This window comes from Phyllobates terribilis, unplaced genomic scaffold, assembly GCF_046119375.1.
Source record: "Phyllobates terribilis strain yellow unplaced genomic scaffold, ASM4611937v1 Scaffold_5__5_contigs__length_657084704, whole genome shotgun sequence".
Classification (NCBI taxonomy): domain Eukaryota; kingdom Metazoa; phylum Chordata; class Amphibia; order Anura; family Dendrobatidae; genus Phyllobates; species Phyllobates terribilis.
The window spans coordinates 33328043-33342597 of record NW_027362765.1 but is presented as its reverse complement, the minus strand read 5'-3'; the positions used below and the strand labels follow the sequence as shown (position 1 = coordinate 33342597).

At 44.1% G+C, this 14555-nt stretch overlaps 1 protein-coding gene across 1 annotated transcript in view; it reads left to right on the top strand.

The window, feature by feature from the left end:
* LOC141271838 (uncharacterized) overlaps positions 1 to 7367 on the top strand; it is a 29389-nt gene extending 22022 nt beyond the window's left edge. Inside the window, exon 7 of the mRNA XM_073682022.1 lies at positions 1769 to 7367. Within this exon, the coding sequence (XP_073538123.1) occupies positions 1769 to 3117 (1349 nt within the window). The 3' untranslated portion in view covers positions 3118 to 7367. The remainder of the gene's footprint in view (positions 1 to 1768) is intronic.
* The last annotated feature ends 7188 nt before the right edge of the window (positions 7368 to 14555 follow it).

The following is a 14555-nucleotide window of genomic DNA, read 5'->3' as shown; positions in this document are numbered from 1 at the left end:
GATATGTGAGGCCGTAAGGGAAATCATATATTCGGGCTAGTATTTGTCCCCTAGGATGCGCATAGTGGAATATTAAAATCCGCTGGAGTACATTGTGATTACAGCAACACCTGTGGTTATAATGCAGAATAAAAGAGAGTGTGGATTTGGTTAAACTATTTTACCAAGTCAGATCTTAGGAAAACCCGACATGGGCTTTTATTTTTGGAGTGATTTGCAGGTTTGATAGTGGGGTGAATCTCTCACTCCACATTGGGTTTTGGGAGTGGCCCATGTCCACAAACCACATTTAAACTTTCGGTGGAGCTTTGGGTGTGTCAGTATTTTGTTTGCAAGCTGCAGAGCTGGAGGCTCTATGTAATACAGGCCTGTGTGAGATGAACACCGCTCTAAGCAAAGCTTCTGATGCACCTCAGAGTGTTACGGCGGTGCAGTCGCCCACGGCAACAGGTTTTGGCACGGACTGTTTTGATGACCCAGCTGCGATCCAGACAATACTGTTGGCCGTTACTTTTGTACGTTTTGAAAATAAAGACATTCTAGTTGAACTTTTCTTGGGTCACTGCCTCATTGTTGCACTATGTGAAAACCGCTGCAATACAGTAGCAATAACTTTAAAATGCTTAACCTGATCCAAGTGACTCTGAGATTTGTTTTTTTTCCGTGACATTTTGTACTATTCGTTTTTGCTAATTTTAGGTTACTTTGTTTTTTGTTTATTTATGAAAAAATCTGAAATTTACCAAATGTTTTGAAGAACATTGATTTTGTATTCCATTAAGATAAATAGTAATACCACACAAAATATTTAATAATTAGCACTTGTTGTATTTCTACTTTATGACAACAGTATTTTTCAAACATCATTTTATAAGTTTAAGACTTTAACAGGCTTAAACAACCAATTATCATATGTTCAAGGAAATTTACAAAACCTATTTTTTGGAGACCATTTCACTTTTGGAGTTACTTGGAGGGCTTATATTTTAGAAAAATTCACTTCTCATTGTATCAAACACCAATTTCAGGAAATTTAACCCTTTAGGTGTATCACAATAAATGTTGATGTAGCCCCAATTTTTTCAATTTTACAAAGGGAAAAAGAAAAAAATGGACTCCAATATATTTTGCACCTTCTCCTAAATAGGACAATATCATATTGTTTGGGCACATGGCAGGGCTCAGAAGGAAAGGAGTGCTTTTTCGCTTTGGGAATACAGATTTTGCTGGAATAATTGCGGTCACTATTTGCAGACCATCTAAGGCGAGAGGAAGAAAAATGGTTAAAAACCGCATGCAATTGACTCCATTTCCCTCAGTGAATTCATCTTTAGGAGTAGTGACTATTTTTACTTCACAGGTATTCTCTGGAAACTAGCATGCAGTGGATGTTGGAGAATGAAAATTGCAAATATGCCATTTACCCAATAAGTGGTGCCAGCTTCTGCCCCTGGAAACACGCACTCTGTAAATGTTTAAGTGGGTTCTTCCCGTTACAGCAGTGTTAAACATGTGGACGCTAACAGTTTTTGGGCACACTGTAAGGCTCAGGAGTGAGGGGAACATTTGGCTTTGGGAACGCAGATTTTTCTGGATTGGTTTATAGAAGCCATGTGTCTTTTCAATATCTACTGTTAAGATTTTTACCTGTTTTTGTCTTAGTAAATAATTGAATTTTGCTACATAACTTTGCAATTTCTTTGGGTATTTTAGAAATGTTATAAAATATAATTAATAATTATTTAAAAATAATCTTTATTTTTGGCAGATGATATTACCAGGAGATCAGTGGGACAATTGGCATCTTCAATTTTTAAATCAAATGACCTTAATAGCAATCAAGATATAACTGACGTCTATGCCACTATTCCAGATGTACCGTCATCCTTTCACAGCAAAGATCTATCATTTGATCCTTTCAAACAGGTCCTGTCTTCATCACAGACAATTAAGAAGAATAAAAGTCACAAAAGAGGTGTTAAATATCAAAGTGTTCAGACCGCAAACAAGCAATTTTCAAGTTTAGAATATGAAAAACATTTTTCCCACAAAACGTCTTTTGTTACACATCAAAAAAATCACGCAGAAGAGAACAGAAAATTTTCTTCACAGTGTGGAAAATATTTTAACCGGAAATTAGAGCATGTTAGACAAAAAAAAGTTCATGCAAAGAAGAAGCAATATACATGTTCAGAATGTGGGAAATGTTTTGCAGGTAAATCACATTTTGTTACACATCAGAGAACTCACACAGGGGAGAAGCCATATTCATGTTCACAATGTGAGAAATGTTTTGCAGATAAATCACATCTCGTTTCACATCAGAGAACTCACACAGGGGAGAAACCATTTTCATGTTCAGAATGTGGGAAATGTTTTGCTAAGAAATCAAATCTTGTTAAACATCAGAGAATTCACACAGGGGAGAAGCCATTTGCATGTTCAGAATGTGGAAAATGTTTTGCATATAAATCATATCTTCTTACACATCAGAGAACTCACACAGGGGAGAAACCATTTTCATGTTCAGAATGTGGGAAATGTTTTGCCGATAAATCACATCTCGTTTCACATCAGAGAACTCACACAGTGGAGAAACCATTTTCATGTTCAGAATGTGGGAAATATTTTGCAGATAAATCATATCTTGTTACACATCAGAGAACTCACACAGGGGAGAAACCATTTTCATGTTCAGATTGTGGGAAATGTTTTACATATAAATCATATCTTGTTTCACATCAGAGAAGTCACATAGACAATAACCCATGTTCATGTTCAGAATGTGGTAAATGGTTTGTATATAAATCACATCTCATTTCACATCAGAGAACTCACACAGGGGAGAAGCCATTTGCATGTTCAGAATGTAGTAAATGTTTTGCAGATAAATCAAATTTTGTTAGACATCAGAGAACTCACACCGGGGAGAAACCATTTGCATGCTCAGAATGTGGGAAATATTTTGCAGATAAATCATATCTTGTTACACATCAGAGAAGTCACATAGAGGAAAAGCTATATTCATGCTCAGAATGTGGAAAATGTTTTACCAACAAAAGTAATCATACTAAACATCAAATATCTCACACAGGGAGATGTGTTTCTCATACCTAGAAGTTGGGAAATATTTTACTCAAAAATCATATTTTGTGGACCACAAAGAAAAACTCACACAGGGAGTAACCATATATTTTGACAAACTGTAGAAGAAAACACGTAACAAAGAGTCAATGTAATGACAAATAAGTAAATGAGAAAGCAAGTTAGAACTTACATTTGAATTAAAACATATGCAGTTATTAATATACATCTGTTATCTAAAAACAAATTAAATGCAATATTCCATCTGCACTGAATATTTCTCAGTTATATATTTACATATTCAGTATATGGACAAGAGTATTGCTACACCTCCTCTTAAACTTACCAAAAATACCCAACATCTCCTCATCTCTCTTCTTCCTAACTTCCAATTTCAGCAATCTGCCATTCATCAATCTCTTTCAATCCACAATCACCGTGTGTGAATAAACGTCTTTAACTTTTCTCTACTGATGTTCATATTGCAAATTACGATTTACATATATGATCCATTCTTTCTTTGTTGGAACTTCTGGTGTGATCCATTTGAATTAAAATAAAGTCTCCCCCCCTCCCCACATCCCTAATCTTAATTCATAATGCTGGGGTAACATTACCTATTCAGTGACTTCTGTACATAAATATTAGGGCTACAGCAAAATCACATATTTTCTGCAGAAGAATACCACTATCTCTATAGTTCTTTATACAAGGACATATAAATCAGACAAGGTCCTCATATTTAGTCTATGCCCCCACTATCAGTATTTGGTCAGTATTTTTCCTCAGTATTTGTAAGTCAAAACCTGGAGTGGGTCAAAAATGCAGAATTGGTGCACTTGTTTCTATTTTACATTTTCTCTGGTTGTTCTTCACCACAAATACTGAGGAAATATACTGACCAAATACTGACAGTGGGGCCGTAGACTTAGGCAGCTTCTATTATTCTCAAATGCTTGTTCTAAGAACAAAATCAGTGAGGCTCATTATACCGTGTAGAAAAGCTCCAGGGACAAAGACCCCATCTCGTTCTTACACATTGGATGCCAGGCCCGAAGTATCCAGCCACGAGGACCAGATTCTTTCATTTTTGGCTCTAGAGTTTCTTTTAGAATAAATTGCTTTCTCATACAGTCTTGTAGTGATGACTTTGTTAATCATGTTTTTTAGGAAGGTTCGTCTGAATACATCTAAATGTTCTCAATTTATGTACAAGAAACCATAAATGTCCTACCGTAGTTTTACAATATGTGTCCAGAGTCAGTACTTTTATATAAACAAATAAAAAAAAAAACATGGAGTCTCCGACTAAACCTCCTGATTATGATTATACAATTGTAATATTTTTACTCCATAAAATTTTGTTTTGTGCAACAAAGCTGTGTCGGACCTGAATATATTAACAAAAACATTTATGAGGGAGGTTAAATTATTCCTAAACGGGAAAGGGAGAGCAACCAGAGCCCAGACGAATGATTGTAGCTGGTCAGAGGCTGTCCACACCCCCTGATCTCAGACTAAATCAGGAATGTCAAACTCAAATACACGGAGGGCCAAAATTCAAAGCTTGGACAAAATCGCGGGCCAACCTTGATATTTATTAAAAAAAAATGTCTATAATTGAGGAAGATTTTCCTTATTTTGTTTTCAATGTTTTGTTTATTGAAAAATAAGGAATGGCATAAAATAAAACCCCATTATAAGAATTAAGTCAAGAAAGAATGAAAAAAGTTTCAGGGCTAATCATTTGAGTAAATGGAATACAGATGGATTCAGCGTAATGCAATTCAAACCCGAAAGATGCATTCAGACAAGCGAATCATATAAGCAGGTGAAGATAGATATGACAATTCCAGATCTTCCAAGTATTTTAGGATAAAACATTAGATAGTAAACATATTTTATAAAACAATTAAGGTAATAAACTTAAGAAGGTAGGGAATAACGGATTTGGAGGTTTAGGAGGGGGGAGGTAAAGTAAAAGAGTGGGGGGGTGCTCCAGAAATAATTGCCCAGGGTCATTATAGCGTTAATGTTAGAGGCTACTTGACAAGAGATAAAAATTTAGCGGAGTCTCTATAACTCTGCCAGGGTGTCCACGCACATTGGAAAGAAGTTAAATTATGTAGGGAAAGAACTGCTAATTCTTCAGTATAATATAATTGGTCAATTTTAAGGAGCAATTGTTTTTTATTAGGAATATTAGTTGTACGCCATAGCGGTGGTATTAGAAGTTTACTAGCTGCTAAAACAAAAGAGGCTAGTTTGGAAAGAATTTTATTATTGGATTTGATTGTAAATTTAAAAAAAAATTGTTCAGGAGTCAGATTCATACGCATGTGGAGCAGCTCTATCAAAGTCTGAGAAACTATCTTCCAAAATCCCTGAATAATCGGGCAAGACAACCATATGTGGAGATACGAGCCTTTTCACATCTCCAACAAAGGTCAGGAGTGGAGGGGAACCATTTGTGGGTCTGAAGAGGTGTTGTGTACCATTGGGTAATTATTTTGTAGGAGTTTTCTTGGACTCTTACACAATGTGAGGGACCATGTGAAAAATTGTATATGTGTTTGGTTTGAGATTCAGAAAAAGAGATTCCCAGGGTTTTTTCCCACTTTAGCAAAAATGCTATTTTCGGTGAAATATCTCTTGTAAGCAATATATTTTAGAGAGATGAGAGTATTTTTGGGGGGGTCTTGTTTGTGAATAGAGGGATTCAAATGCAGTAAGTGGTCTAGAAGGGTCTCCATGAATCAGTCTGAAGCACTGTCTTTTTTAAAGACTCATAGTGGAGGAAAGTAATATTAGACAATGTGGGTAAGGCCTTCATTTCCTGATAGGAGATAAAAGTACCATCTTTTAATGAGTGGTCTATTAAAGGAGAGGCATCTGGATTCCTACCTAAGTTATGTACCAGGATTTTTTCTAAGCTTGAGGCCATTAAGTCCGACACATGAGATAAAGGTGAAAAAGGAGGGGAAAGAGAGTCTGCAACTGATCTCCAGCAAGTAACCGTTGTACAGGTCAAAAGGTTGTGGAATGTGGGAGGAGAGAATTATTGAACGTGACGGAATGAGAGAGAGGTGTTCCTCTATGGTGAGCCAGGGTTTCCCTTGTGGGTTCCTAATCCAATCAATAGTCCTGGAAAGTATGGCTGTTTGGTAGAAAAAATGGATATTAGGGGTTCCCATACCATCCGATCTCTTTGAGAGCGAAAGAGTATGTGAGCTAAGTCTTGATCTATGTTTGTTCCAGATATATTAAAAAAAAGAATTGATTTTGGATAGATATGTTTTTGATAATGTAATGGGTAGCATTTGGAATAGGTAAATTAATTTGTTTTTTTCCTGCCAATCCAGGAAAGATAAGGTGTTCTCCATCTCTTAGTGTGTTCTATGGCTGAGCTAAGAAGGGTTTTATAGTTCGGATTAAATAAATCTCTATGGGATGTTCTATCTTAATGCCGAAGTACGAGATGTAATTAGCAGGCCAACGGAATGGAAATTGAGACTTATAGCGTTCTATAGTTTGTACAGGTATGTTTATGCCCAATGCCTCAGATTTAGATCGGTTTATTTTAAAATTGGACGGGGAGCCATACCTCTCTAGAATCTGCAAAAGAGCTAGTATGCCTTTATTTGGTTGTGTCATTGTGACTAACAGATCATCAGCAAAGGCCATGGTTTTGTGGTGCACCCTGTGAAGATATTCAAGGCAATCCCATGTCAATCACTGTGCACTGTTTGGCAGGGTTACAGAGATCTCCATGTACAGTGCAATCAGACACGTTTGAATACTTCTGCTGCAAGCAGAAGGGAGGGGACAGAGGAGCAGGGGGGTGACAAATCCCACAGCGGCTGCAACTGCATAGGATTTGTCCCTTCCCCCACGCCATGTGCTCCTGTGTGTGAACTGCTATAATTCAACAGCGAGTTATGGGAAGACTATACATCCCAGTGATAAACTAAACGGATTTTTGGGAACTTGAGGGTATGGGGAACGTCACCCTAGCTTTAAACACAGTCCAGCGTGGCCGGATGGGGAGATACCCAGCACAGCCTTGCAGGGGCCCCTAGGAACCCGGTGTTTGGTATCCACGCGTAGCAGGGGCCCGGCTGGATCCAATGACACCAAAACCAGCTCCCTAGGATTGTCCAGTAAGGAGGTGTAGCCCATCTTAGTTTTTGGGAATCTGTAGCAGGGAGAGAACCGGGGTGGAGACTTGGGCTCGAGCACGGGGTGGTAGTGAGAGTGACCCAGAGAGTTTATCAGTCCCTGCTGGCCGAGCCCAGTGTCTTTTTTACTGGGGGGGGGCCCGTGACTTCACGTCGTGTGGAAGTAGTCCATTCAACAAGAGAGGGCCCACAAGCCTCCCATGTGGCAGCCCTCCCCCCACAAGCCAGGCCTTTACATCTAACTGGTAATTGACTCGTAATAACTGCTTTATATCTTTTGTACCCATGCTATTGTGCTTGCAACTCTGACCATTGTGTATGTATAACCCTTATGTATATAGTGTTTGTCTAGTGCGCCCTTACGGCGATTAAATATATAATTTAACCTTGGGCTGTTCTTTTATCTCAATCCACGAACCTCACGTCCATTGTTCGGTCCAACGAACATGCTACTGGGCAGGTTTCTAGCCCAACATAAGTCTGTTATATCAAATAGAAACTGGTGGCAGCTCTCCCAGGCCGACCAGGCTCTGCTTCACTGGAGCTAGTGAAAGAGCCTCTCAGCCTGTCAGGGGTATGAGCGAGTGTGGTGCCACATCAGAGACTGAGTGGGCCTCCTCTTCTCACTCCCTGGTGCCTTCCTGTATTCGTGTGGACAATGGGTGTCTGTGCAGAACTGTACCAATCTGACTTTACGTGTCCTCGAGGGGGTGCGGAACGTCACATAGGAACTGAGGGCAGGTCGGTACCACGTGCTCCGTCTGACGTAATTGCAACATCAGGCGGGAGGTGGGATGTGGATCCATCAAAAGTGATGGCAACAGTGAGATTCTGCGGGGTCTCCCTGTTGCCATTTCATTACATTGGTGGCAGCAGTGGGATTCTGCGGAGTCTTCCTGCTGCCATTTCTTCACATTGGTGGCAAGTGGTGTGGGATCGAGATAACAGTGTGTGTGAGTGTGGAACGCATACTCACAGACACTAAGGACAGCCAGTAGTAGCTTTTGCTGCTGGGGTCTTAAGATCAGCTCAGCACTAGACAGTCCGACTGCACATACTGTAAGGTGTGTGGGTGTCTCAGGTTGCAGTTCGGTGTCAGTGACCGTAGAGTGCAAGGATGGCCAGTGGCACCAGGGCCAGGACCAAGGAGGTGGCCGATGCTACAGAGGGTGTTGAGGTGGAAGACAATGTCGCTCTAAGAGAAGGGGGGTCCAACCCAGGCTTCCCAGAGGGAGAGTTGGTAGCGGTCAGTCCCAAAGTGGACCACCCACCACCTGCCTATCCCCCCAGGCAGGCTCATGCAAGTCGCCCTGGCGTATCAGCAGGCGGGGGACAGTGACACCTACGAGACCCTCCTAGCAGCACATCTCGAGGCAGCAGAACATCAGCGGGAGCGCGAGCACCAGGAAAAAGTGCTTCAGCTCCGGCTGCAGGCCCCAGCCAGTCGCGAGTCCCCTATGATCCAAGTCCCGAAGCTTCGGACAGAGGACTTCCCCCTGCTGGACAAAGGAGAGGACTTGGACACTTTCTTTCTGGCATTTGAAAGAATCTGCCAGCAATAGCATCGGCCTGAGGACCAGTGGGTCTGGTTCTTAACCCCTCGCCTTAGGGGTAAGGCCCTGGAAATCTTTGAGTACCTACCAAGTGAGACCACCCTGAGCTATGAGGATATCAAGCAGGCTCTGGTCCGGCAGTACAACTTGACCCCTGAGTTGTACCAGAAGAAACTCCGGAGTATGCAGTGGAGTCCTGCAGACAGCTGGGTTGATCACATGCAGGCCCTACTGAGAGCAGTTGATCAATGGACCATGGGACTGGAGCTCAGAACCATCCAGCAGCTGAAGGAGCTCATCTCGACTGAGCTGTTTCTGTGGAACTCCCTGGCGGACCTCCAACAGTACCTCCGTGACCGGAAGCCAAAGGGGGCCTGTGCAACAGCGACCCTTGCCAACGAGTACTCCAACAACCGGACACCAGAGGCCAAGAAACTTGCCGCCTGGAGAGGGAGTAAGACGAACTTGGTGCCTGCTGTCCATGCCCCCAAGCCCAAGGGGGCACCTACCCATGCTTCCCTCTCTACATCGGTAGGGGATCCCCAACTGTGTCACCTTTGCCGACAGCCTGGCCACTTCAAAGGCATGTGTCCCCAGCGCCAGAAGGGCCCGTCCACTGTTTTGTGTGTGAGTGGGGGAGGTAGGAGGTCCCTTGACAACCTTCAGACTGTCACCATAGGCCAGGCCAGGGCCATGGGACTGCGAGACACCGGTGCTGACATGACTCTTGTGCAGCCTGAACTGGTGTCACTCCCGGGATTTGATACCTGGGAAGATTCTTGCCGTCTCCGGGATTGGAGGCGTCGAGTCAGCACTACCCGTCGCCAAGGTGTATTTGGATTGGGGCGCCAGGAGGGGTGTGCGGGAGGTGGGGGTAACTCTGAACATTCCCGCCAGTGTTTTACTTGGGAGAGACTTGGGGCAGCAAGTATCCCACTCTGTGGCCACTGAACCCCCAAGGCCTAACTCTCCAGACAATGTCATGTCCACCCCTATTGCTGCTAATGTTATGAACATGCCTACTGATGGGGATGTGGGGGTGGGTGATGTACTGTGTCCCTCTCCACTCGGTGGGGAGGAGATTGATCAAGTCGGCTCTGATAAGGCCATAGAGTGTAGCCAGCCGGTAGGCTGGAACAGTTCGTCCTGTGAGGTTGTCACAGAGGTGATAGACAGGGGACAAACAGCAGCGCAGGAGGAGCATGCCATGGAGGGCAGGGCAGTGCCAGGACAGGTAGGGCTCCCAGGCAAGGCCACATGGCAGGGTTCCCCCACAACCGAGATATCAGAGGGCCAGAGTAGTCCGTTTAAACGGAAGGTTTGGTCACAAGAGGAGGAGAAGCGGGCGCTACCCGCCGTCACAGCGGCCGTGGCCGCTGTCACACGCAGTGGTGGCACCCGGGCCCGAGGGGCCTCTCGGAAGTCCAACGGTTTTTCCTCTTCCGACCAAGTGGCTGCCGGGTCAGATTGAGGCCAGGAGACAGGTCCCGGGGAACTGACAGAAGATGTGGCAGTTTCATCTATTCTGGCCATGTCCAGACAGGGGGTTTCAGGCGGCGTTAGAGACTGACGACAGCCTGAAAGCTCTTAAGGAGCAGGCGGCACAGCGTCCCTCAGACTCAGACCTTGAGCGGGTGGTCTGTGACCAGGGACGGCTGTACCGGGTAACGGTCCAGCAAGGTTCACTGGAGGTGTGGCCCAGGGACCGACCGACAGTTAGTGGTACCCTATCCGTTCAGGGCAGAGCTGTTGCGGATGGCGCACGAGATTCCGATGACTGGACATATAGGTATCCATAAGACCAAGGCCAGGCTAGCCCAGAATTTCTACAGGCCACAGATGGGGGCCGAGGTGACTGCCTACTGCCAGTCGTGTGACACCTGTCAGAGGGTGGGGAAGGCGGGGCGGCGCCCCAAAGCCCCACTTGTGACTCTGCCCATCATTGAGAGCCTTTCAGGAGGGTGGCTGTGGATTTGGTTGTCCCGATGGCCACTCCCAGCAGCTCCAGGAAACGCTTTATACTGACGGTAGTAGACTATGCCACCCGAAAGCGGTAGCCTTGTGGTCCATTCGGGCCGAGAAGGTGGCCACTGCCTTACTGGAGATTTTCTCCTGTGTGGGTTTTCCCCAAGAAATGCTCAATGACTGGGGGACCGAGTTCATGTCACAGCTCATGGAGTCCCTCTGTTAGTAAATGCAGTTGCAACAGCAGGTGACCAGCCTGTACCACCCACAGACCAACTGCCTCTGCAAACTGTTCAATGGCACCCTGAAGCAGATGCTTAAGGGCGTGACTGGGAGCGGTACCTCCCACACCTGCTATTTGCCTACCGGGAGGTTCCACAGGCCTCAACAGGGTTCTCCCCCTTTGAGCTCCTGTACGGCTGGCGTGCACGGGGCCATCTGGCTCTGGTGAAGGACGTCTGGGAAGGGGACTTAGCCACCCCTGGAGTGTCAGTCATCGAATATGTTGTGCGCTTCCGTGACAAAATGCAGGCCTTGGCGCAGCTGGTGCATGACAATATGACGCGAGCCCAGGCCGACCAGAAGCGATGGTATGACCAGAATGCTTGTGAGCGGACCTACCAGGTGGGTCCAAAGGTGTGGGTACTGGTCCCCGTACCCCAGGACAAGCTTCAGGTGGCCTGGGAAAGCCCGTACCTCGTGCACAAACAGCTCAATGCCGTGACGTACCTGGTCACCCTGGACCATGCCCAGGGAAGGCAGAAGGCCTTCCACGTAAACATGATGAAAGCACATCATGAGCGGGGGGCCTGCGCCCTCCCCGTGTACAACCTGCCAGAGGAGGGAGAGGCGGAGACCCTCCCGGACATGCTCGCCCGGGCTAGGGTGGGTGGGACCATCGAGGAAGTGGAGGTTTGCCACCAGCTATTGTCGGACCAATGGTCTCAGCTGTGGGCAACCCTGCACCCCTTCAGGGATTTGTTCAGCAACAAGCCCGGAAGGACAGAGCCGTCCATCAAGTGAACACCGGGGATCACCGCCCAATCCGGCATTCAGCATATTGGTTCTCCCTGGAAGTACAGCAGCAGATGCGCCAGGAGATTGATGAGATGCTGAAGCTGGAGGTCATCTAACCCTCCAGCAGTGTTTGGGCCTCGCCTGTGATCTTCGTCCCAAAGATGGTTCTGCATGGACTACAGGGGGTTCAATGCTGTCACGGTCACCGATGCGTACCCAATGCCGCGCATCAATGACCTGCTCGATCAGTTGGCCGGGGCCAAGTACCTGACCATCATGGATCTGAGCCGGGGATATTGTCAGATTCCTCTGACCCCCGAGGCACAGGAACGCTCTGCCTTTATCACCCCATTCGGACTGTACGAGTCCATGGTAATGCCATTCGGCATGAAGAATGCCCCTGACACTTTTCAGCGGATGGTCAACACACTGCTCAAGGAACTCGAAGGGTACGCAGCTGCGTACCTGGATGACATTGTCATCTTCGGTCCCATAAAAAAGTTATAGCTCTCAGAATAAAGCGATACAAAAAAATTATTTTTTCCATAAAATTGTTTTTATTGTGTAAAAGCGCCAAAACATAAAAAATATAAATGTGGTACCGCTGTAGACTCACTGACCTGAAGAATAAAGCTGCCTCATCAATTTGACCACACGCGGAACGGCATAAAAAAAAACAAAAAAAAAACAATTCCTGAATTGTTTCTTTTTATTCTGCCTCCCAAAAATCGGAATAGAAAGTGATCAAAAAATGTCACATTACCGAAAATAGTGCCAATAAAAATGTCAACTTGTCCCGCAAAAAACAAGCCGTCACATGACTCTGTCGGCTGAAATATGGAAAAATTATAGTTCTCAAAATATGGCGATGCAAAAACTAGTCTTTGCAAAAAAAAAGGGTTTTTTAGTGTGTGACAGCTGTCATTCATAAAAACGCGATATGAATATGGTATCGCTGTAATCACACCGACCCAAAGAATAAAGATGTCTAATCACTTATACTGCACGAGGAAAGGTGTAAAAAATAAACTCTAGGGTTAGGTTTAGGGTTGTGCTAGGGTTAGGGTTGTGTGAGGTGGTTGGGATTTTTTCAAAGTAAAGAAAAAAAATGATGACGATATGTCGACTAGTGCTTGCTACTTGAGTTTGTATCGGGTGCTCGGGTATGCATCGAGTATCGCGGATGCTCGAGTGACATGCTCGAGTCTCCACGCCATATGTTTCGCGGCTGTTTTACAGTCAAAAAAACCTAGCTGGGATTTCCTGCCATGCACTAGCATGTTTGTTTTTTGTGTCTAATAACCATGAAACATGCGGGGCGGGGACTCGAGCATCCGCAATACATTGTGCATACCCCAGTACCCAATGCAAACTCGAAGTAGCAAGCACTTGCGCTCTAGACTAATGACAACTTATTCAATATGATGACCTAATGTTATCAAATTCTGTGTCGTACCTCTGGGTTCAAAATGTTCACTATACACCTTAATAAAATCCTTGAGGGGTCTAGCCAACTTTGCGTTCAAAAAATCACACAGTGCTCCTTCCCTTCTGAACCCTGCCGAGTGCCCAAACAGTGCATTTTTCCCACATATGGGGTATCGGTGTACTCAGGAGAAATTGCACAACAGTTTTTGGGGTCCATTTTCTTCTCTTACCCTTGTGAAAATAAAAAATTTGTGTGTGGAAAAAGTTAGATTTTTTTATTTTCACGGCTCTATAAACTTCTGTGAAGCACTTGGGGGTTCAGAGTGCTCACCACACATCTAGAGAAGTTCCTTGAGGCGTCTAGTTTCCAAAATGGTGTCACTTGTGGGGGGTTTCCACTGTTTAGGCACATCAGGGGCTCTCCAAATGCGACATGGCATCCGCTAATCATTCAAACTAATTTTACATTCAAAAAGTCAAATGGCGCTCCTTCCCTTCCGAGCCCTGCAGTGTACCCAAAAATACAATAAAAAAAAATGTGGGTCTTAATTAACATTTTTGTGAAAAAAGTTAAATGTTCAGTTTTTTCTTCCACATTCCAAAAATTCCTGTGAAGCACCTGAAGGGTTAATAAACTTCTTGAATGTGATTTTCAGTACCTTGAGGGGTGCAGTTTTTAGAATGGTGTCAATTTTGGGTATTTTCTGTCATAAAGGCCCCTCAAAGTCACTTCAAATGCTAAATTTTGTTGGAAAAATGAAAAATTGCTGATCAACTTTTAACCCTTATTACTTCCTAACAAAAAAAAAATTTTGGTTCCAAAATTGTGCTGATGTAAAGTAGACATGTGGGAAATGTTATTTATTAATTATTTTGTGTGACATATCTCTCTGATTTAAGGACATGAAAATTCAAATTTTGAAAATTGCTAAATTTTCACCAAATTTCCGATTTTTTCACAAATAAACGCAAGTGATATCGAAGAAATTTTACCACAATCATGAAGTACAATATGTCACGAAAAAACATTCTCAGAATCAGTGGGATCCATTGAAGCGTTCCAGAGTAATTACCTCATAAAGTGACAGTGGTCAGAATTGTAAAAATTGGCCTAGTCATTAACGTGCAAACCACCCTGGGGGGGTAAAGGGGTTAAAGGTAAAAAAAAAAATTGAGATAATTTTTGCACAGCCCTGCTTTATACACATTTCGCGGACATGCACAGTTCCACACCATACACATTGTACACACGAATGCTTCAGCCTCATACACACCTAGATCCACCCCATACGTGTTGTACACGCGCGGCTCCGCTCCGTACGCCTCATAC